This window comes from Entelurus aequoreus, linkage group LG02 (genome assembly GCF_033978785.1).
Source record: "Entelurus aequoreus isolate RoL-2023_Sb linkage group LG02, RoL_Eaeq_v1.1, whole genome shotgun sequence".
In the NCBI taxonomy this organism is placed as follows: domain Eukaryota; kingdom Metazoa; phylum Chordata; class Actinopteri; order Syngnathiformes; family Syngnathidae; genus Entelurus; species Entelurus aequoreus.
Genome location: NC_084732.1, coordinates 58,074,535 through 58,100,641, shown reverse-complemented (window position 1 = coordinate 58,100,641; position 26,107 = coordinate 58,074,535). Strand labels below are relative to the sequence as shown.

The 26,107-nt window shown below is 39.6% G+C and overlaps 1 protein-coding gene across 1 annotated transcript in view; it reads left to right on the top strand.

Moving 5' to 3' along the window:
* stard5 (StAR related lipid transfer domain containing 5) overlaps positions 1-25,331 on the top strand; it is a 42,097-nt gene extending 16,766 nt beyond the window's left edge. Inside the window, exons 2-6 of the mRNA XM_062029973.1 lie at positions 7,924-7,973; positions 9,013-9,145; positions 9,318-9,435; positions 20,426-20,519; positions 20,612-25,331. Of these exons, the coding sequence (XP_061885957.1) occupies positions 7,924-7,973; positions 9,013-9,145; positions 9,318-9,435; positions 20,426-20,519; positions 20,612-20,762 (546 nt within the window). The 3' untranslated portion in view covers positions 20,763-25,331. The remainder of the gene's footprint in view (positions 1-7,923; positions 7,974-9,012; positions 9,146-9,317; positions 9,436-20,425; positions 20,520-20,611) is intronic.
* Positions 25,332-26,107: the final 776 nt, after the last annotated feature.

Below are 26,107 nucleotides of genomic sequence, written 5' to 3'. Positions count from 1 at the left end.
CCCTACACGTTACCCTCCGCCCCTCCCCCTCGCGTCGCTGCTGCTCAGCCTGCACGGATTTTCTTTAACTTTATTTGTTGAGATAATGGGGACGTGTGTTTGTTTTCATGTGGCTTGAGTCAACATTAGCCGTTAGCTTGGAGAATGAATGGAGAACGGATGCCAATGGCATGACACATATCCCCGCGACGGGGGGAGAATCACTCGCGGCATTGGGACAAGCAGAGCAGAGAGCGAGAGCGTCGTCGTTCACTGAGTGATTCATGTTGTTAATCCGCGGTGAACGAATCGTTCGCTCAGTCCCTCCCCCCGCCCTCTCATTGGCTGCGTCGTTCGCCGACGTCGAGGGTTCAGTGAGTCACAGAATGCGCCAGTTCCACTCATACCGGCATGGTCGCGGCGGTGCTCAACTGAACTGAGAAAGGAACGAATCAGTTCATGAAGTGATTCGGTTCAGTACGTTCACTCAAAAGATTCGTTCTTTCGAAAGAATCGTTCTCGAACGACACAACACTAATGCGCTCTGAATACACACTGCTGATTGGCTGGTAACGCTCTGAATACGCACTGCTGATTGGCTGATAATGCTTCGTGTGTACCAATCAGATGGTTGTGTGGGTGGGACAATGCTGCGTGCTGAGACAGAGGCAGAAGGAGCGAAGTAGCTTGTTAAGACTTTAGCAGCTAAAGTTAGCTTTAGCTTAGAAACTCGTTCGGTACACCCCCGTACCGAAACGGTTCAAGACAAAACACGTACCGTTACACCCCTAGCAGATACAAATGACACATTCATGTTTTTGTGTAATGATGACAACGTATGCTCACGCGGACGATTGACTAGTTGATGGTTGATGGTTTTCTTTTCAAATGTTCGTTCATAGCCGTTGTGCTGCTATGATAGGCCATTTACGCTCGACACAGTGTGCATACAACAACATTATTAGGCTGTGTATTGAAATACTTCCACACTTTTGACGACTTTTGGCGTGATTTTTCCCCCTCGCTCGCATCGTCTGCTTTGATCGTCTGCTTTGCGCTTCGCCATGACGGTAGTGTGACGTAAATATGCGACGCGTCGACGCACAAAAACGGCGTCGACGTATTTACGTAACCGATGACGTCGACTATGTCGACGCGTCGTTTCAGCCTTAATTGTAAACGATAAGCAAAATTACAAAAAAGTGCAGTTCCCCATTTAAAAGCTGCCACCGTCCTCGTAATATTTGCTATTGCACATTTTGTAGATTGCTTACCGAGTGTATATCTTGGATATATTAAAGACTTTCCACATCGCAGACATGCTGCTTCCACTTCAGAAAGGGGATTGGCAGAGAATGAGGACTATATTGTTGTTGTGTGTCTGGGAGTGAAGCACGGAGATGAACGTGTTTGTACAGAAGGGAATACGTGTTGGAATTGGGCCAGCTGTTAGCATAAGATTGGCAAAAAAAGTCAGGCTTTGTGTGACTTTATCTGGAGGCTACATTACATTATATTACTTTAATTTGTTTTCAACCCTAATTTTGAAGGTGTGTCGGCTTTTATTGTGCCGTGGTGGGCAGCCACGATAAATTACATTATGGGAAACTTTACACCGCAGGAGGTTACAAGAAACCATGCTAATGCTAAGCAAGAGCTCTTGAATGTAAACAGGTGGGCGGATCAATACAAATATTGACAGTGACGATACCAAGTATAATATCAGTATATGGTTGATACTACAGTGACTACCGGTAGATTTTTTTTTTCTGTTTGTTGTTTTTCTTTATGTTGCAAGCTCAAGAAATAAGTCCATGGACACAGAAAGACTTAAAGGGCAAAAAACTAAGAGCAAAAAGTACTTTTTACCTATGTTTAGTTAAAATATATGAACGTGGCTCCTCTACGTTCATATATTTTAAATATTAAATGATAAATAAATGATAAATGGGTTATACTTGTATAGCGCTTTTCTACCTTCAAGGTACTCAAAGCGCTTTGACAGTATTTCCACATTTACCCATTCACACACACATTCACACACTGATGGCGGGGGCTGCCATGCAAGGCGCTAACCAGCAGCCATCAGAGGCAAAGGGTGAAGTGTCTTGCCCAAGGACACAATGGACGTGACTAAGGCTGAAACGACGCGTCGACATAGTCGACGTCATCGGTTACGTAAATACGTCGACGCCGTTTTTGTGCGTCAACGCGTCGCATATTTACGTCACACTACCGTCATGGCGGAGCGCAAAGCAGACTGTGCGAGCGAGGGGGAAAAAATCACGCCAAAAGTGGTCAAAAGTGTGGGAGTATTTCAATACACGGCCTAATAATGTTGTTGTATGCACACTGTGTCAAGCGTAAATGGCCTATCATAGCAGCACAACGGCTACGAACGAACATTTGAAAAGAAAACCATCAACTAGTAAATCGTCCGCGCGAGTATACGTTGTCATCATTACACAAAAACATGAATGTGTCATTTGTATCTGCTAGGGGTGTAACGGTACGTGTTTTGTATTGAACCGTTTCGGTACGGGGCTTTCGGTTCGGTACGGGGGTGTACCGAACGAGTTTCTAAGCTAAAGCTAACTTTAGCTGCTAAAGTGTTAACAAGCTGCTTCGCTCCTTCTGCAGCTGCCTCTGTCTCAGCACGCAACATTGTCCCACCCACACAACCATCTGATTGGTACACACAAAGCGTTATACAAAGCGTTATCAGCCAATCAGCAGTGCGTATTCAAAACGTTACCAGCCAATCAGCAGTGTGTAATCAGAGCGCATGTAGTCAGCGCTTCAGCGTGGAGCAGATAGGTGTTTAGCAGGTGAGCATCAGGCAGCGGACTCTCCCCAAATGATAATAAACACCTCCCAGTCAACTACTAGTAACATCACTATGAGCTAGGGATGGGCGATACCACACTTTTAGGATTCGATACGATACCGATACTTTATCTTGCCTTTTCATCGATACCGATACCATTAATTTCTTATTGGCAATTTTTGTCAGTCAAAAATATTATTACTATTGTTATTATTTAAGACAAATCACAAGACAAATACAGACCATTTATACCACATTTATTATGGTCAATATATAATAAAAGTAAAATTAAAATAAATAACATAAATGATAAATAAATGATAAATGGGTTATACTTGTATAGCGCTTTTCTACCTTCAAGGTACTCAAAGCGCTTTGACAGTATTTCCACATTCACCCATTCACACACACATTCACACACTGATGGCGGGAGCTGCCATGCAAGGCGCTAACCAGCAGCCATCAGGAGCAAAGGGTGAAGTGTCTTGCCCAAGGGCACAACAGACGTAACTAGGATGGTAGAAGGCGGGGATTGAACCCCAGCAACCCTCCGATTGCTGGCACAGCCACTCTACCAACTTTGCCACGCTGTATTATATATAATAATAATTATATATTATATATAATAATAATTAGATATTGGGGCTTTCCAATTAACTGTTAAATCCGAATCGCAAGAAGCTGCAGTTATTTTTTAAAGTTTGTGATATAATTAGCAATTAATGAAATATGAAATAGGCTAATGTTTTCGAAATGTAAGAAATTATGTTACAGATTAAAACCAAAATCACATTCAATCATATATTTCAAGATTTTCTTGGAAAAAAATAAAACTGTAATGCAAAGATGAAGAATCTCCAAATTGTATCTCTTTCTTATCTTGTTTTAAATACTCAAGCAATTTTCAACTAACAGTAAATTCCCCAGTGTGGAAATTAGTTGAATTTAGGATAATCATTTAAACAAAAATATTCAGTAAACATTACTAAAAAAAAAAAAAACAATGCCTGTTTTAAGTCAACAATTGGACAACACTGGATATGCCTGGCTGCATCGCTGTCGGCTGGCTGTGTGTGTGTTGCACGTTGACGACGCTCATTCGCTGTCTCCTGTCACGTGACTGGGCCAGCTCTATACTCTGCCAGGTACAGGGGTGTCCCAGCACATAGTAAGTTAAGTAAGTCATCAAAAACATCTGAAAGTGATGCTTGCACCCCCCACACGCCGTTTTTTGGTTTATATCGATACTTTTTTCAGAAAAGTGATGCCAAATGAGTAGCGTGTGAGTATCGATATATCGATACCACAGGATCGATACGCACATCCCTACTATGAGCCCGTTGACCTTCTAGGAATATAAACTGGAGCTCAGCTCACTCGCAGTCCTGGCTTGAGGTGAAGGCTACCGGTTATTAGCTCTCAGTTCCAGCCACATCGACCCCTTCTGAGCGCCTATTTTCAGCTGCTGGGAATATTGTAAACAAGAAAAGAACCAGAGCATGTAGACATGCTAACCTTTCTTCATTACAACTGTTAGTCACTCACTGGAATGAGTAGAATTGGTTATTGTGTACTGTGTTGGACTGGATGTTTATTTTGCACATTTTAAAAGCAATACTTAATGTTTACAGTGCTCCAGAATATTTAGATTGGCACTTTTTTGTATTGGATGTTTATCTTTATTTTTGCACATTTTAGCAAATAAGCAATACTTTCACTTTTGTTGAAATGTTTACACTGTTGTTACAGAATATTTCGTTTTGCACTTTTTTCTATTGGATGTTTATCTTTATTTTTGCACATTTTAAAGCAAAATAAGCAATACTTTTACTTTTGAAATGCTTATACTATTGCAGAATATTACGATTTGCACTGGATGTTTACTTTTATATTTGCACATTAAAAAGCAAATAAGCTACTTTTAATTTTGTTAAATGTTAAAAGTTTTAAATGTTTACATTGTTACAGAATATTTTGTCATGTTGTTGTCAATGTTGACTGAGTGGCCATACTTCCTTTTTTTTGTAAATAAAAGCCATGCCTTTTGAAAAAACTGGCCTACATTTATTTTTTCCTCTTCATTTTGAATAAAAAAAAATAATCGGTAAAAGGAAAAATAATCTACAGATGAATCGAAAAAATAATCTATAGATTAACCGATTAATCGAAAAAAATAATCTATAGATTAATCGATAGAAAAATAATCGTTAGCTGCAGCCTTAGACATGACTAGGAAGGTAGAAGGTGGGAATTGAACCCCAGTAACCAGCAACACTCCGATTGCTGGCACAGCCACTCTACCAACTTCGCCACGTAGAAGGTGGGAATTGAACCCCAGTAACCAGCAACACTCCGATTGCTGGCACAGCCACTCTACCAACTTCGCCACGCCGTCCCTCAGTGTTTTATTACTCATAGTTAATATTGTAAGTCCCACATTCTGTATTTTCATCTACATTTTCTGAAGGTCATATAATTAATTAAAAAAAAATAATAATTTAATTCCGTTTTAGAAATAGTCATTTTAGTATTTTACTGGAAAGACAATCAGAATATTTCTGTTTGGAGTTTGCATGTTCTCCCCATGACTGCATGGGTTCCCTTTGGATACACCGGCTTCCTCCCACTTCCAAAGACATGCACCTGGGGATAGGTTGATTGACAACACTAAATTAGCCCCAGTGTGTGAATGTGAGTGTGAATGTTGTCTCTGTGTTGGCCCTGTGATGAGGTGGCGACTTGTGCAGAGTGTACGCCGCCTTCCACCCAAATGCAGCTGGGAAAGGCTCCAGCTGCCCTCGCGACTCCGAAAGGGACAAGCAGTAGAAAATGAATGGGTGGCTCCTCTACTTCCCAGACCATATCTTTGATGGACATCTAATCAAGCAAGAGCAACAACGATTCAACAAACACGGCAAAAATATAGTCAAAAGGATAAAAAACATCCACTTATTAGATATAATGACACTGGACTCTGACCTTTTTCCTCTCAACTGACTTTGTTTTAACAGTAAATGGGTTATACTTGTGTAGCACAGGTACTCAAAGTGTTTTGACACTATTTCCACACTCAACCATTCACAAACATATTCACACACTGATGGCGGGAGCTGCAATGCAAGGCAAACACAGATCTGTATTTGGGATCTGCGTAAATCCTGAAAAATTGCGTCCGTCCGTGCGGACATCGTAGTTCATAAGCTTTTTCTTTTTCTATATCTACTTGTCATGTGACATTCATCCTCAACTGTTGCCATTTCTAATATGAAGTAGTGTAAAGTTCTTACTTATATCTGTCAGTAAACTCGCCATGAAAGCGCTAAAACATACCGGTATAGTGAGTTTACATTATTCACCTAAGGAACTTTAGTTGTTAAGAGTTCCGGTCGGACGTTTTTTCACGGGACACATTTCCAATGTGGTTGTTTCCGGATGAGTAGATGCTGCTCCGTTATTGATTTAAGTAAAGTCTGAATGTCATTAAAACAGTTAGCTCCATCTTGTGCATGCTACACCGCTACAACAAAGATGACGGGGAGAAGACGCTGCCGAAGGTGAGCCACATAAATAAGACCGGCCACAAAACGGCGCATCTGGAAGCGACTGTCAGAAAGCGGCTTGAAGATGATCTGTAAAACATAATCTATGCAACATTTTGACCAAATAACCACCATTACATGTTATGTAGACCACAAGGAGTGTTTTCCATTTAGAAAAAAAAAATATGACTCCTTTAATGCGCCCTATAATCCGGTGCGCCTAATATATGAAAAAAGATAAAAAATAGACCATCCATCGGCGGTGCGCCATATGGTCCGGAAAATACGGTACACGTCTTGTTACAATTAAGTAAGCATTTCTTTTTCTGTCGATTCAAGCTAGTTTAGCATAAGCATGTTTTCTCGTCAAAAGCTGCTCTCTTACTCGATGTGTCGCATTTTTAGCCTCGTTCTCCAGTCTCCCAGTGATAATACTTGTAAGTAGGGATGTAATGGTATTGTAAATAATGCAGCATTGCAGTTTCAATATTCTCTAAAATAAATTGTAACGTGTGATGGTATCAAACGAGAACTTAGTCGGTGTAGTTTTTCTACTGAGTTGGCAAGTCTGAGAAGGAAAATTGCATCCTCCATGACCTCTTGCGCAGTGCAGGCCAGCAGGGCGGTAAAGGATCTCCGTGCGTGGCAATCTTTGTTCGGCGCAAGGTACTCATTTTAAGTCGACTAATCGCCCGAACTACGGCTGCACGACTAATAGAATTTACTCTATTATTATAGAACCTACTCAGTGGCCTAGTGGTTAGAGTGTCCGCCCTGAGATCGGTAGGTTGTGAGTTCATTCTCCGGACGAGTCATACCAAAGACGATACAAATGGGACCCATTACCTCCCTGCTTGGCACTCGGCATCAAGGGTTGGAATTGGGGGTTAAATCACCAAAAATGATTTCTGGGCACGGCACCACTGCTCCCCACTGCTCTTGATTTTAACTGTCACAAGTAAATGAGGGTGATTGCTGGTGATATTAACACTTTTAAAAAGCAGGCAAAAGGTTTGTTTTAAAATAAATGGATAAAGTTTATTTAGCCCTTTTATTACAACATTTTATTACAAATTACATGATGACGTCACGTTCATGCACCCCCCCCCCCTTATGTCCTGGACCTCATTACCACAATTAGATTGCCGACCTATGGGAACGGAACACTACGTTTTACCTAACAATGAATAATTGTGAATAATAATCATGTTTTAAACATTGATAAACTTAATAATGCAACCCTAGCCCTAAAATGGAGTGCAGAAGAAAAACATAAAGCACTAGCATTAGAGAAAATAGAAGTTGGAAAAACAACAGGGGGACATTTCGGGGGACTCGGCTCCTTTAGCCATCATACAGCCTGCAAAGCTGTGTGCAGGGGGAAGGCTACAGCTCATATCATATCTTATATTGCAAAAACGGAACAACAGAAAATGTTGTATGGTTTGCAAACCGTTACATTATTGTAAAATTGTTGTTTCCATGTCTAATTGGAAAACACTGAAATGTGTCCTTAATGTGGTTTGGCGCTATACAGAAAATTAAGAAATCATTAAATCTCTTTCTTGTCTCCCACAGAATGACACAGTTGTCTCATGGCGTCCTTCCTCTGAATTCCCAGGGAATGTGTAAGAAACCTTATATTTTGATATATTATTCATATGATTAATGATTGATATAATGACATGATTTCATCTGCAGTTAAAAAAAAATGTCAAACCTATTTAGATTTACAAAAATCCTTTGATGTTGTACACAAAATATTGAGAATAATAAGTATAATTAGGGCAGGGCAATACGGCAAAAAAGTTCAAAATTGTTTTTCATATCATGCGATCTCAATTAAGATCACAATTTCTTACGTTGTTTTTAAACTGCCAGTTTTAACGCATCTGTACTAAAAAACAAATAAACTAGGGTTTAGTACATTTTATTAACATACTGAGTAAATAATAGTCTATAAAACTATAGAGCGCACCCACAAAATTTTGGAAAAAATATCTGCTCACAGCTGATCACGGCGATCGACCTGAAATTAATCTCGATCATATAATCGCCCAGCAATAGGCATGATTACAAATAACCAAAATAAAACTGTAGTATGCTACACATGCATTAGCTGAGAGGATATCCTCCTAAATAAATGCAGTCTGATGGTACTGACACACAGCAACCTCCAGGGTTGAACAGTCTTTTCTGAAATACTGGTCAACTTTTCATCACAGGTTGCACTAACTTCGGGCAAGAGGTGGGTTACACCCTGCACCAGTCATTAGTCAGTCATAGGACCAATACATACAAACATTCGCTCTCACACCTATGAACAATTTACGTTATACAATTGTAAATTCTGGAGCTTTATTAGAAATTCCCCTAGAAACGGAGAAAACAAAACTAAAACATTTTAAAGCCTTGATCTTCTAACTGTAAGGCCAACATGCTAACCACTAAGCCACAGTGATGCCATGAACATGTAGAGCCTTTAATAAATGTTATGAAGTGATTACGGAGAACTTAGAAGCTTTTTGTTTCTCCATAAATGAATGTAAATATCATTGCCCTAGTAATGTGTAATAATGTGCATTTGTTTCTCCATGAATGAATGTAAATATCATTGCCCTAGTAATGTGTAGTAATATGTGTATTTTATGTAAACTTCTTCTGCAGTTATAAAGGGGAGGGTGTCATAAATGGCAGCCTGGAGAAAGTATGGGACTGTCTGAAACCGGTACCGAAAGGACGCAGAGTCAACTGGGACAATAATGTGAAAAAGTTTGACCTTTTGGAACAAGTCACTGAGGTGTGTGTTTCTGTTGGTCATTTTACTGAGTTTGCGCCATTGCCAAATGCAGATATTCTTGTAAACTGGAACTTCAAATGTGTGTGATACATGAAATTATATTATTTTGCTTACAGCTTTTTATTTCAACACAGTTCCTAAGAATATATTTTTGTATCCAACTTTTATACAGGACATATCCATCTGCCGAACTGTCACGCCCTCAGCTGCTATGGGTATCATATCTCCACGAGACTTTGTAGATGTTATTTTAATTAGGCAACACGAAGATGGCGCCATTTCATCAAATGGTATGTAATGACTGCAATTTGTTTCTTATCATGTATGTTCATGTACTGCACCCAGTCTCGTCTTTAGTTGGCATGCTCTTTTTTAGGTGAACAGTATTGTAACCAATAAGAAGACTAAAGGCATGATTTACCAAGATCCAAACACCGCGCGCTAAACAGCAAGTACAAAAAATAAAATAGCGCGTACTATGAGTGTCTGTGTTGGTGTTGTGCAATTGTAAAGTGGTGCAGAACACCTTATTTAAAGGATTTTGCATGCATACAGAGCTTTTAACACGGAGACGATCATTTGCTGCACATTCATCTTATGCTCCTACCTGTGCGGGATGTGTTGAACCAGCAGCATACATCTGTAGTCTGTAACACTTTTTCTGAATTGCAGTCTAGACAACAGAAACATATGCACACTGACACTTAATTCTGTGCGTATGGTCGCATCACCAGCTAATTTGTGCGTCCAGAATGACTCAAAAGCAAGATTATGCTCAATGATATATTCTAGTAAAATATTTCCTAAATAAAAAAAAAAGCTAACAACATAAAAAAAAGTCAGCAGACACCAAAACGCACTAAGGTGCCCCATAAGTCATTGTGGAACTGTCAGTTTGTGCATCCTTCTTAAAAGTGCTAAATAAAACACAAAATAGTGCTTGCAAAACGGTAAGGAGTGTTTATAAATCATATTGCACGTGCTAGATAATTATATTTCCATCTTCTCCTCCAAGTATCGTGGGCGTTTTGATGATCAGCATATATTTTACATATTAATGAAGACAAACATGCAAAATGGATTTCACGTCTTATTCTGCTCACTTAACAGACGCAATCTACTTTGCACAGGTCAGCTTTGCATGTGAAGGTTTGCGCATGTTTTAGCGCACGGAAACCTTTAGTAAATCAGGCCCTAAATGTGTTAAACTGTATAAACACCTTTTGTTGTTGGTTTGAACTCATCAAGTTCCTACAGTAAGTGAAGTATGGAAAACATTTACTCTCTCACGATAGTCAATTGCTAAAAACCCAGATCCACTGACAATTATAAGTTTTTGGGGTTAGGAAAGTTAGATTTTCCTTCTAATATCTTGGTAGTTGCAAGTGTACTACATACAGGGCTGGGAGATTATAGCAAAAATAGTTATCACAATTATTTGGATTGATATTGAAATCACAGTTAACACGATTATTCATTTATTTGAAAACATGAGTATTTATTGTACCGACAAAACTCATCATAAAATATCATTCAAGCGATCAACCGGATACAAATTAGTAACAAATAAAAAAACAAGTTAAAAAATAATAATGGTAACAAAAATAAATTAAATAATAATATAATAATTGAAATAATAGATTTTTAGATGCATCGCAATTCGGACATGGACGATTATAGAATCGATTAGTCAATGTCAATAATCGATAATCAATTTATTTGTTTTACATAAAGTAATGCAGACAGTTTCTAAAAATGTGTCTGACTGCAGCGAGCCATCTCACCGAGAGATCCAGCCAGCTCCTTCACTATTGGGCACTTATGGTCCAGTTTTGCACACATTTTCATTAATTTTATTAATGTGGGAATTAATGAAATTATTTCTAATTCTAAATTAATATTTTTAAGTTGCAAGTGATGAACACTTATTTAGTGAATGGAAAAAAGAAAAAAAAAATCCAAGAATAATAAATAAATGAAAGATGCAGCAATAATAGATTTTTAATCAAATCGTAGCTCCTGAATCGTAATTAAATTGTGAGGTGCCCAAAGATTCCCACCTCTAGTTGTGGGTATATGGATTGTTCTTGCTAGCTTTAGATTCGTAGTTTTGTCTGTGTTTTAATGGAGCGAGGGAGATTGACTGTTATCTTCTATTTCCTACATTTATAGTTTATTATTCTTACCTAGTTCTTGTTTATGCTCTGGTAGTCCAATTACAGTCGTGTGCAGGTCCACAGCCTCGTCCCTAGGGTGCTGTGACAGCTCTTTGGTTTGGGTGACAGGTGACTTTTATCCACATAATTCATTGACATTAGGAGTACGGGAGGACGGAGTTGGTTGTCATACTTTTTAGTGTAATGGGAATTGTCCATCATCAAACAAAGACATATTTATAAAGTCATTCCTACATTAAATCAAAGCCTAAGGTGTTGGCTTGAAATGTGTACATCTCTCATTTTCCAATGAAGACATTCTGACACGTTTTCACTTGTTACATCCAACCCCATCACTGTAATGACTCTCACACACAATGGATATGGGGTTGGTTGTCACAGTATCTTGTAAATGGACATTTTTTAATTAATTTATTTTTATTTAATGCAAGAAGGCAGAACTCTTTCTTATACTACTTTATATACTGTGTGTGTGTGTGTGTGTGTGTGTGTGTGTGTGTGTGTGTGTGTGTGTGTGTGTGTGTGTGTGTGTGTGTGTGTGTGTGTGTGTGTGTGTGTGTGTGTGTGTGTGTGTGTGTGTGTGTGTGTGTGTGTGTGTGTGTGTGTGTGTGTATTTTTCATTGTGAACGTGTGTCTGTCAGCGTGTGTGCTGTCGGTACAACATCCAATCAAATTACAAACCCCGTTTCCATATGAGTTGGGAAATTGTGTTAGATGTAAATATAAACGGAATACAATGATTTGCAAATCATTTTCAACCCATATTCAGTTGAATATGCTACAAAGACAACATATTTGATGTTCAAACTGATAAACTTTTTTTTTGTGCAAATAATCATTAACTTTAGAATTTTATCCCAACAACACGTGACAAAGAAATTGGGAAAGGTGGCAATAAATACTAATAAAGTTGAGGAATGCTCATCAAACACTTATTTGGAACATCCCACAGGTGAACAGGCAAATTGGGAACAGGTGGGTGCCATGATTGGGTATAAAAGTAGATTCCATGAAATGCTCAGTCATTCACAAACAAGGATGGGGCGAGGGTCACCACTTTGTCAACAAATGCGTGAGCATATTGTTGAACAGTTTAAGAAAAACCTTTCTCAACCAGCTACTGCAAGGAATTTAGGGATTTCACCATCTACGGTCCGTAATATCATCAAAGGGTTCAGAGAATCTGGAGAAATCACTGCACGTAAGCAGCTAAGCCTGTGACCTTCGATCCCTCAGGCTGTACTGCATCAACAAGCAACATCAGTGTGTAAAGGATATCACCACATGGGCTCAGGAACACTTCAGAAACCCACTGTCAGTAACTACAGTTGGTCGCTACATCTGTAAGTGCAAGTAAAAACTCTCTTATGCAAGGCGAAAACCGTTTATCAACAACACCCAGAAACGCTGTCTGCTTCGCTGGGCCTGAGCTCATCTAAGATGGACTGATACAAAGTGGAAAAGTGTTCTGTGGTCTGACGAGTCCACATTTCAAATTGTTTTTGGAAACTGTGGACGTCGTGTCCTCCGGACCAAAGAGGAAAAGAACCATCCGGATTGTTATAGGCGCAAAGTTGAAAAGCCAGCATCTGTGATGGTATGGGGGTGTATTAGTGCCCAAGACATGGGTAACTTACACATCTGTGAAGGCGCCATTAATGCTGAAAGGTACATACAGGTTTTGGAGCAACATATGTTGCCTTCCAAGCAACGTTACCATGGACCATTGACGCTTATTTCAGCGAGACAATGCCAAGCCACGTGTTACATCAACGTAGCTTCATAGTAAAAGAGTGCAGGTACTAGACTGGCCTGCGTGTAGTCCAGACCTGTCTCCCATTGAAAATGTGTGGCGCATTATGAAGCCTAAAATACCACAACGGAGACCCCCGGACTGTTGAACCACTTAAGCTGTACATCAAGCAAGAATGGGAAAGAATTCAACCTGAGAAGCTTAAAAAATGTGTCTCCTCAGTTCCCAAACTTTTACTGAGAGTTGTAATGTTGTAACACACTGGTGAACATGCCCTTTCCCAACTACTTTGGCACGTGTTGCAGCCATGAAATTCTAAGTTAATTATTATTTCCAAAAAAAAAAGGTTGAGTTTGAACATCAAATATCTTGTCTTTGTAGTGCATTCAATTGAATATGGGTTGAAAAGGATTTGCAAATCATTGTATTCCGTTTATATTTACATCTAACACAATTTCCCAACTCACATGGAAACGGGGTTTGTAGATCCACGTTGTTTTCATCCGACAGCATTCATCCAATCAAATTGCAGGACAACCAACGAAGAAAAGCTGTCAAACAATGCGGCAGTGAGAAAAAATTATACCAAGGATAGTTTTGTTCGGGTATAAGAACTATGAGTTGTTTGACAAAAAACGAATTGCAGTATGCAAAACATGCGGTTCGAAGATTAAGGACGGAGACACAACAACTTCCAACTTCATTCGACATTTGAAGTTGCACAAAGAACGGTAAGTTTTGAATGTAAGCTAACGTTTATTTATAACGTAACTTTTATTTTCTGTGTAGTTAAATCAGTGAGGATGTAAACTCACTGCTAACGTTATAACGTTATTGCAAACCCGGCAATCTGTTACGTCCACTGCAGTTCACTACCTTATTCATACTTTGAGGTGAGGATGGGAACGTAGATCGACCGGTAAATTGAGAGCTTTGCCTTCCGGCTCAGCTCCTTCACTACAACGGATCGATACAGCGTCCGCATTACTGAAGACGCCGCACCGATCCGCCTGTCGATATCACGATTCACTCTTCCCTCACTCGTGAACAAGACTCCGAGGTACTTGAACTCCTCCACTTGGGGCAAGATCTCCTCCCCAACCCGGAGATGGCACTCCACCCTTTTCCGGGCGAGAACCATGGACTATGACTTGGAGGTGCTGATTCCCATCCCAGTCGCTTCACACTCGGCTGCGAACCGATCCAGTGAGAGCTGAAGATCTTGGCCAGATGAAGCCATCAGGACCACATCATCTGCAAAAAGCAGAGACCTAATCCTGCAGCCACCAAACCAGATACCTTCAACGCCCTGACTGCGCCTAGAAGTTCTGTCCATAAGAGTTATGAACAGAATCGGTGACAAAGGGCAGCCGTGGCGGAGTACAACCCTCACTGGAAACGGGTCCGACTTACTGCCGGCAATGCGGACCAAGCTCTTGACACTTATCATACAGGGAGCGGACCGCCACAATCAGACAGTCCGTTACCCTATACTCTCTGAGCACTCCCCACAGGAATGCCTTCTCCAAGTCCACAAAGCACATGTAGACTGGCTGGGCAAACTCCCATGCACCCTCAAGGACCCTGCCGAGAGTATAGAGCTGGTCCACAGTTCCACGACCAGGACGAAAACCACACTGTTCCTCCTGAATCCGAAGTTAGACTATACGACGTAGCCTCCTCTCCAGTACACCTGAATAGACCTTACTGGGAAGGCTGAAGAGTGTGATCCCACGATACTTGGAACACACCCACCGGTTCCCCTTCTTAAAGAGAGGAACCACCACCACGGTCTGCCAATCCAGAGGTACCGCCCATGATGTCCACGCGATGTTGCAGAGTCTTGTCAACCAAGATAGCCCCACAGCATCCAGAGCCTTAAGGAACTCCGGGCAGGTCTCATCCACCCCCAGGGTCTTGCCACCGAGGAGCTTTTTAACTACCTTGGCAACCTCAGCCCCAGAAATAGGAGAGCCCACCACAGATTCCCCAGACACTGCTTCCTCATAGGAAGACGTGTTGGTAGGATTGAGGAGGTCTTCGAAGTATTCCTTCCACCGATCCACAACATCCGCAGTCGAGGTCAGCAGAACACCATCCCCACCATACACGGTGTTGACATTGCACAGCTTCCCCTTCCTCAGGCGGCGGATGGTGGTCCAGAATCGCTTCAAAGCCGTCTGGAAGTCGTTTTTCATGGCTTCCCCGAACTCATCCTATGTCCGAGTTTTTGCCTCCGGGACCGCTGAAGCCGCACACCACTTGGCCTGTCGGTACCTGTCTGCTGCCTCCGGAGTCCTATGAGCCAAACGAACCCGATAGGACTCTTTCTTCATCTTGACGGCATCCTTCACCGCTGGTGGGTTCTAGGATTACCGCCACGACAGGCACCAACCACCTTGCGGCCACAGCTCCAATCGGCCGCCTCGACAATAGAAGTACGGACCATCGTCCACTCGGACTCAATGTCCAGCGCCTCCCCGTGACATGTTCAAAGTTCTTCCGGAGGCGGAAATTGAAACTCTCTCTGACAGGAGACTCTGCTAGGCGTTCCCAGCAGACCCTCACAATGCGTTTGGGCCTGCCAGGTCTGTCCGGCATCCTCCCCCACCATTGCAGCCAACTCACCACCAGGTGGTGATCGGTAAAAAGCTCCGCCCCTCTCTTCACCCGAGTGTCCAAAACATGAGACCGCAAATCCGATGACACAACTACAAAGTCGATCATGGAACTGCGGCCTAGGGTGTCCTGGTGCCAAGTGCACATATGGACATCATTATGTTTAAACATGGTGTTTGTTATTGACAATCTGTGACAAGCCCAAAAGTCCAATAACAAAACATCACTCGGGTTCAGATCCGGGCGGCCATTCTTCCCAATCACACCTCCCTAGGTTTCACTGTTGTTGCCAGTATGAGCGTTGAACGAGTAGAACGAGGGAATCACCTGGGGGAGCACTCTCCAGTACTCCCTCGAGTGAATCCAAAAAGGGTGGGTACCCTGAACTGCCGTTTGGCGCGTAAGCGCAAACAACAGTCAGGACCTGCCCCCCCACCCGAAGTCGGAGGGAAGCTACCCTCTCGTTAACTGGTTTGAACTCCAACGTGCAGGCTTTGAGCCGGGGGGGGGGGACACAATAATTGCCACCCCAGCCCGTCGCCTCTCACTGCTGGCAACGCCAGAGTGGAAGAGAGTCCAGCCCCTCTCGAGAAAACTGGTTCCAGAGTCCTTGCTGTGCGTCGAAGTGAGTCTGACTATATCTAGCCGGAACTTCTCCACCTCGCGCACTAGCTCAGGCTCCTTTCCCCCCCAGCGAGGTGACGTTCCACGTCCCAAGAGCTAGCTTATGCAGCCGAGGATCGGACCGCCAAGTGCCCTGCCTTCGGCTGCTGCCCAGCTCACATTGCACCCGACCTCTATGGCCCCTGCTATGGGTGGTGAGCCCATTGGAGGGGGGACTCACGTTGCCTCTTTGGGCTCTGCCTGTCCCCATGGGGACAGGCCCGGCCACCAGGCGCTCGCCATCGTGTCCCACCTCCGGGCCTGGCTCCAGAGGGGGGCCCTGTTGACCCGCGTCCAGGCGAGGGAAGTCTGGGTCTTTCGATTGTATTTTTCATGGAGGTCTTTGAAGTTGTGAAAAAGTTTTAATGTATACATTTTCCAGGTATTCCTCATAAAACATGTTTGTGACTTGAAGCCGTTTGTTTTTTTCAACAATTTTAAGAAATAGCACTTTTTGTATCACTACCCCACTCTTCCACAAGTGGGGTTGAAATTGACACCAAGCAGTTCCTATGGAATCGTATATGAACTTTTAATTCTTTGCAACTCTGACTGTCCCATTTACACATCTGATGCAAATTTGACTGTCAATACTGTCCCACTTACACATCTGATGTGAGCAGTCTCATCACTCAGGAAGAGGAAATATGATCCACTAAAGACTGTATAATGACAGAAAGCTAATGAGGTATTTCCAAATACTGTAAAATCGGGAATTTTTTACATCCTTATAGCTGACTATAGATTTAAAAGACATGGCAGGTGCATTATACATGTTGGTTTTTGGGGCGGCATAGCTCGGTTGGTAGAGTGGCCGTGCCAGCAACTTGAGGGTTCTTGGTTCGATCCCTGCTCCCTCCGTCCGATTCACTGCCATTGTGTCCTTGGGCAAGACACTTTACCCACCTGCTCCCAGTGCCATCCACACTGGTTTAAATGTAACTTAGATATTGGGTTTCACTATGTAAAGCGCTTTGAGTCACTAGAGAAAAGCGCTAAAAAATATATAATTCACTTCACACTTCACTATTTACTCTGCAATTTCCTAAAATTAATGAAAAAAATAAATAAAATGGCCTCATGTCACAAAATATGTTTCATGAGGAATACCTAGAATATGAACATATTACGACTCTTTGTTTTAAAAATTTTGAAGAATAACAACCCAGTTTATTGCAAAACACATTGATTTTAATTGGGGTCATTTGGTTTCAGATATTGGTAGGTTGTGCATCCAAGGGTTAATTGGATATTAAGAGTATGTGAAAGTTTGACTCTTACCTTGTGTACTTACTTCCACGACTACCTCAAAGTTTTGTAATCAATCAGAAATATCAAGCAGCTAAAATGTTTTGCTTTGCTACTTGTGCAACGTTCACACTTGTATATTTATACATATGACATGATTATTGTAGAAACATTTCAATACAGTTTAGAGGTAAAACTAGCCCCCCCCTTTTGTTGCTGACATATGGTAATCATTTACGGTTTTGCAAAGTGCACTATAAGTGGCCATAATATATGTTTTGGTATACCGGTATACGTTTTGGTATATTATGGCCCCAGGTGCAGTATTGGCTATGCCAATACTATTACCAATACCAATACTTTTTATTTCAAAATATTTAAGATCACCAAATGTTTTAGCTTTACAAATTTGAATCACAATTATAATCGGAAAAAAACAGGACGGTAGTGTAACAATGTCAACACAACATTTAAATTAGTTCCTCCTTCTATTTAATACATACAATTGTTTGAGCGAAACAAAGTCAATAACAATACAATAACTACAATACCAGTAACTAAACAAAAGTAAAAACTACCATCTGCTATTAGTACTCATTATAATCCTTGGGGTTTTGTCCTCAGTCACCCTGTGTCCAGGGACTTCCTTTGATTTAAAAACAAAAAAACGATCATATACAAAGAAAAAACATCGAAGCAATTATTATAAGTGTGGATGCTGAAAAGGCCTTTGATTCGGTCAATTGGAATTTTCTTTACAGAGTTCTATATAAATTCGGCTTTCAGGATACAATCATTAAAACTATACAGGCACTATATAACAATCCTACTGCTAGGATTAAAGTCAATTAGGGCTGCAACTAACAACTAATTTGATAATGGATTAATCGGTCGATTATTACTTCGATTAATCGATTAATAATCGGATAAAAGAGACGAACTACATTTCTATCCTTTCCAGTATTTTATTGGAAAAAAAACAGCATACTGGCACCATACTTATTTGGATTATTGTTTCTCAGCTGTTTGTAAAGGTTGCAGTTTATAAATAAAGGTTTATTTTTTTTTTAAAAAGTAGCCTCTGCGCATGCGCATAGCATAGATCCAACGAATCGATGACTAAATTAATCGCCAACTATTTTTATAATCGATTTTAATCGATTAGTTGTTGCAGCCCTAAAGTCAATGGACACTAGAAAGAAAAGGGCTCTAGACAGGGATGTGCATGGTCACCATTACTCTTTGCATTATATCTGGAGCCATTAGCTCAGTCTATCAGACAAAATGAAGATATTAAGGGAATCATGATTAAAGGAAGAGAGTATAAATTGGCCTGCTATGCGGATGACATTTTGGTCTACCTCGGGCACCCAACATACTCGCTCCCTAAATTAATGCAATCATTTGAACTGTATGGTCAATTATCAGGATATAAAATCAATATAGGTAAAACCCATCTACTCTCATATAATTATAACCCACCAGGGGAAATCAGAAGTAGTTACCCTCTGATATGGCAAACAGAGTCTTTTAAATACCTGGGCATTAATTTGTCAAAAGATCTAACAAAATTATCAGCATACAATTATCTACCCATACATAAAAAAAAAAAAAGATGACATAGCAAGATGGAACTTAATTCCTTTTTTAGCCTTAGTTCTAGAATTGATTCCATCAAAATGAATGTACTGCCAAGACTGCTGTACCTATTTCAAACCCTGCCAATAGAGATTAACCAAAACCAATTCAATTAATGGGACAAAATGCTATCAAGATATATTTGGCAAAGTAAAAGGCCAAGAGTTTGTCTCAAAACTTTACAATTGGTCAAACAAAAGGGAGGATGGGGTTTACCTTGCCTCCGATATTATTATTTTGCAGCCCAAATGAGAGCAGTGATATGCTTGTGCAACCCGTCATACATTGCTCAATGGAAAATTATTGAAGAAGAAATGCCCTCCATCCCCATACAAGCAATCCTGGCGGATATCAATTTACATACCCACATAAATAACATTGATAACCCATGGGTGAAATGGATTTAGTCCACTTTACTAATTATGTAATCTACATGCTATCTAAAAGATCACAAACGACCAACATCAAAGAGAGCGTAGCAACCAACCCCAACTGGAATTTCTTGCTTGCATCAACGCTACCAACCGTGTCAAACTAGTTAGCTCGCTAACACGAATGTATCTACTAAAGCTTTTTCCTCACACTTTTTAGGTTTACAATTGTTTTGTTATAAAATATTTGTGTACAAGCATCGAAGACAATCATTGCGGTGCTACATATTTACAATTTGTCAAGAAAAACACAAAGTCCTCTCACCTCAAGGGTAGCTATCTTACTCTGAGAAGACTGTAGGCAGCTTTCTAAAGTTTCATACCAATATTTGAGAGAAGACACCCCCTGGTGGCAAGATACAATATGTGTATTAACAAACCCTGTTCCTCTTCCTGGTGCATTTTTCCTAAAAAGGCAGGACTGGTTTAAATGTAACTTAGATATTGGGTTTCACTATGTAAAGCGCTTTGAGTCTCTAGAGAAAAAGCGCTATATAAATACAATTCCGTTCACTTCACTTCACTAATTTGTGTGCTTCATGGACACAACTGATCTGTGGAAGTCAGAATGCTTGCATGTTGGTAGCGGATAAAATTTATATTTTATTAAAAAAAATACTAATATCTAAACTTAAAAAATATATATATATTCTGTATCTCTGTTTCAATAAGCCTACTATAACAATTCATACCTTACAAAATCAAGTGACTCAAGTACTAATTTTCCAGCCTGTTTGTGTGTTCCAAACAGCCACTAATGTGAGTCACCAGGGCTGCCCTCCTCAGTCTGGTTACGTGAGGGGATTCAACCATCCTTGTGGCTGCATATGTGTCCCCATATCAGCGTGAGTACCATGGGTCATTATGTCTTTGTAACTATAGCGTTGCTTTCAAGCTCTCTGTCATCCAACAATTTCTCTCATCTTTCTATTTGCAGTGAACCCAACAAAACCCAGGTGTACACTTTCTTCCAGACAGATCTTGGTGGCTTACTCCCTCGGTCCGTGGTAGACTCCTTCTTCCCCTCCAGCATGACAGAGTTCTACACCAATTTGGCCAAAACTGTTAAATCTCTCAAGGACGTCTGAATTAAAAAATATGATCTCATACTTGTTGCACAAAGCAATACAATCAATATGAACAGAGAAGCTAACCATGAGATTAGTTTAGTATGTTTACTACAGGTTTGCATCTTCCTGCTACTGTGTTGTACATCGTATACTGTACTGTAGCTACTGTATTTGTTGCAGGCTCTTCTCTTTTTTAACCCCCTAAGCGATCTAACGGCCCAGCCGTGAGCCAGCACTTATTGTAATGACGAAACGAGGGTTTGACACCACCAGCCTAAGTGTGTCGTCTATCATTGGAAAGCTCAATACCCTGAGATTTGACTGACTTGCACCAGGATGAAATTGTAACCGCAGGCTCCGTGAATGTTAACGTAGTCTGGACCATTAACATAATTGACACTCACTTTGGAAGCCTCACGGTAAAAGTCAGACAAAAAAAGTAGTATTGAGCGGACAATAATTCAGTAAATAATCTCCAGTAAAATACAGTAATTAGAACACACCAATCCTTACATCCATAAAAACTAACTAATCACAGTTGCACACTTGCATAATTTTTGTCAGATAGACATAGTTTCTACATAATATTGATTATAAATAGCATGGCAGCATTAGCCACTCAAAACCACCCTGAACTGTGAACTTTGAAATGGCGCCTAAACTTCAACTAATAGAAAACAGTTTACCCTGTTTCTTCCTAGGGGGTTACAACCAATAATGTCCGTGCACCAAAAAGTACCAGTCCCTTTTCTGACATATGCAGCTAAACTAACTACATCCAATTCGATTTCTGGAGCATTAAATAGCCAATGGAAATATAAAAGTATTGATATGCTGGATGATGGGTAAACTTTTGATGCAAGAGCACAGAAGTCGTGCATAACAATTTGTCTGCGCATCAGCATTATAAATATGAAATCAGCTTGCTATCTTTTAAAAACGCCCAAAGCCATTCCTCTACTCCACATATATTAGATTAATGTATTTTTATTATTATTATTTTATTTTTAGGTGTTTTAGCTAAATAATGGTAAGGGGTTAAAAGAAATGTACCTACTTGACAGTCTAATAGGACTACTAGAATGAAAACAGGAATACAATCTAATTTCCTCTTAGTAGTCTTAACTGTTGTTTTCTCTAGTGTATCTCATACAGAACTGTGCAATAGTCTTTGGTAAAAGTACAAACCCAGCTTCTTAAACTTTTATACAGATTCTTTTGGTAAGAATCTAGAAAGTGGTGCAAATACAGTAACAATAGAATTGGGGTGTCCCAATTTGATATTGAAATGGGATATTGGTCCGATAACAGCAAAAAATCGGATTATATCAGCGTGCATCTAAAACATCTGCAATAAGAACAGGCTGTGTGTTGTACTCTTGCTAACGTCTCTTCTTGCTAGCTTAGCAAACCAATAACAGATTGTCTTAATTTGAGAGCCTTTTCAAAGTATTTACTTCAAAACATTCGAAAACTGAACATAACGAATTAAAGTAGAGTATGTCAGTATAGATTACATGCAATACAAAGTAACTTCTCTGTGACACAGTGGCCCAAGACTTTTGCACAGTACTATTCATGCATGTTGCTTGACCATTATAGCCCGGTCATGGGCAAGCTACAGCTAGCTGTTGCTGGCGACAGGATTTGTATTACAATTTTTAAATAATCATAAGTCATGAACCATTTATGTTGTGAAAATAATTCCAACAGTCTCTTAAACAAGAGGCCCTGAGCTTTCCAGTGATATACATGGCGATACAGTCATCCAAGGAACTGCATAACAGCAGCTCTCAGAAGACTGCTTTGTTACAACGGGTTAAGAGTGTGTTTACAAAAAAGCCTGTGTGATGAAAAGGGACAAAAAAGCAACTTTAAATGACACAGTTCTGCAGAAAAGTCACATTTGCTGTTTTACTTAGTTTTCGTGTTTTGTCGCATGTTTGCCGTGTATTTGTTGGATTGCAAACACATCGATTCAAACGTCTTCTGGCTGAGCTCGCAGCCAAATTTAAAACCCATTTGGGCTGCTGAGTTAAAAATGTTGCCCAACCCTGATATAGGTTGTGTTCACCTGACGTCACGTCTAAACCATTAAATATGCAAGGCACAAAGAGGTGGTTAAGCAACCGTGTATTGTCAAAGCGTTCTGGGCAGCATTTAGCCTTTCTTGAAGAAAAACGCCCTATACTTGTGTTGTTTTAGGCTGTTGGAACCGTTCAGATCGTGAAAAGGATACGTTTCTTTAAAGTCCCTTGAAAGGTAATCAAGAAGGCCGAAAGAGTGCAGCATTTTACAAAACGATGACGAGAAACGCTCAAGTTTTCAGTGATCACTTCATTATTATACTTTTAATGTTTAGAATTTCCCATTTAAGTATTACCCTGATATTTTTGGAGTTCTTAAAAACACACTTTTGTGTAAAGCACCAACTTGGCAAGTCTAAAAGAAAGCAGATGTGAGCAAAATCTAAAACAGTTAAGCTTTCACCAAAGGCAGCAATCTTAAATGATGCTTTGAGCACATAAACAACCTTGATATATAGGTATATAGGTATATTTTGATAGAGACTGGGAACACCACGCTTAATCAATTTCCTTGGCTCAGCTACACACACAAAAATTGTAGAACTCCGTGCTTTTCCAAGATTGAATCCTTTTTGTCGTGTAGAATGACGCCTGGAGCACCAGATAGTTAGTTGGACATCTTTTTCTGCTAACGTATAGAGATGTATTTCATTGAATAGTTAAGAGGTTTTTGCTCATATCTCCTTTTTGCAGTAAAATCTAGGCCCCTTGCACACTGATAGTTCACACACTGTTTGCTGCACAATAGCCATGTTGGTTTGGTTGACCACCACTTCGTTCTCCAGAAGTAAACCGGTCAAAAAAAGTCACGTGACTGAATACAACCTATAGCCAGTGCTAATGTATATATAATATCCTAGGCTACAGTGGGTATATGTTAAGCCAGGCCAATTTTTGCAGGTGTAAAATGAACTCAGAAATGCTGATTATTCACAAATTCTTTGACGCATATTTTACTTTGTTAAAAGTTTTCAATAGACCTTTCAAGGTTGCAATGGCTGCTAGCGTCACAATTTAGAGAGCAAATAATTGTGATAGTTTGTTCCAAGTGCAAGTAATACACTACATTCAGGTTGTATTGTAAAATGTCCAAATAAACTTAAAGAAACTGCCTTCACACTTGACCAAACAAACAGTACTAGCAGAGGAGTGGACCATCCCAAATTCTACCCAGGTATATGCTGGGAGGGGCTCAATCTGGGCAACTACACGGGTATTAACTGACACATACTTCTTTTATTTTTGAATATCAGAATGATTCTTATTGACGCTGAAATTTAAAGTTCTTGTCCATCAAGGCCAGACAAGACTGAGTTTACTATAGTATTTTGATGTTGTTATACTGAACAGAAAGTAAATTTCCCTGATTTTTTTTTCCTACCTGAACAGTGTATTGAATCGCTTTAGTGCAACTATTCCCTTTCTATGTTCTGTTTGTGGCGGGTGTGCCTAAAACTACACAGGAAAATTAACTTTGGTCAAAGTCTGGCCCTCAATTGTGATGCTGTCTTCTTTCTCGTACCTCAGTTCAGTGTTTGCTGTCATTGTAGTAGGTTATCAGTTTACCTCAGTCCTGATTAATTACTGTGAATTGAACCAGGGTCCGTTTATCATCCTTGAATATAAAACATTAAACTGAATGGATTAAACGTCTGGGGTCCAAGGCAAAATGTTCTGTTTTTTCTTACCTTGTCCTTATTTTTATATTTCTCCTTAAAAACGTGTTTATCTTGCTTCGGTTAGTTTCACTTTCAAAGTACAACCTCACATATGTGAATGCACTTTCATTTTGACATGAAATAACATGTTAGGCCAAGAATGTGACTCCGTTACAAGAGAAAGGGAAAAGTGTAGTTTTTTAACTTTTAAAATGTCTTAATTGAACTCTGCTTGTAAGTTTGAATGCAAATAATAAAATAGCACCAATTACATTGACTAAAAATGTTTGTGACCTTACGTCATGGAAAAACCTGAATAAACTTTATTACTGAGTAGATGTATCACTCTTTTCATCTCTGATGATGTGCAGCGATATCTGCTCGCATAACAATTTACAATTAGATTATTCAATATGTCAATAGTGAAAATATTTTTGTTAAACAATAAATGAAGAAAATGTTACATAAGGTGGAAAATTTGATTTTAATTATTTGTGTTTTGATGAATAGAAATGCTACAGAATAAATTTCACCAAAACAACTAAGAATTATTTTACCTTGATATATTTGGCACACTATAAATTGTCCATACATTAAGTTAAACAATCTGATAGTACATCTTTGCTGATTAGGCTGTGCAGTGTAAAGCCCTTAAACTATTGAAGAATCTGTCTCAAGCAGTGGGGGGACCGCTGAATGAGGATCAATGATCAGTTAGTAGGAATTCTGACAAAGAAATACAAATAATGTGCATCAACATTTGTCACAGTAGAAGTGCTGACTGGCATTGAGAAACTAACTCTAGCTCAAAAGTGTTTGACTCCGGAAATCAAAATCCATCATCATGAACTAGAAAATTCATAGAAAAAAAATTGCCTTATTATTGCTTTATGCTGGCTTGATCAATTATCTCCCTGAAGTAAATACATAAAAAACTGGGATCGGTAAGATTTCATTCATGATTCATACAGTTACTGTTTGGCAGTTAATTAATAATCCCTGAAACTTCAGTTTTAACAGCCCTGCTATAAACTATCAAATAGGATTGAATTTTTCTCATTTGAGAATTGTATTTCTTGAATAATTACCTGCTAAAATCTTAAAGGGGACCTATCATGATTCTAATCTACATTTACCACACTTCCTTGTGGCGTAGCTCAGTAATTCTCAAACTGTGGTACACAGGCTCTATCTAGCGGTACGCCAAAGAATCAATTGATAAAGTACAGTTTTATTTTTCTATATTCAAACAGTGTAACTGTTCAAACTGTGTGTAAGCATACTTGCCAACCTTGAGACCTCCAATATCGGGAGGTGGGGGGGGCGTGGTTAAGAGGAGAGTATATTTACAGCTAGAATTCACCAACTCAAGTATTTCATATATATATATATATATATATATATATATATATATATATATATATATATATATATATGTATGTATATATATATATATATATATATGTATGTATATATATATATATATATATATATATATATATATATATATATATATATATATATATATATATATATATATATATATATATATTTATTTATTTTATTATATATATAAATAAAAGAAATACTTGAATTTTAGTGTTCATTTATTTACACA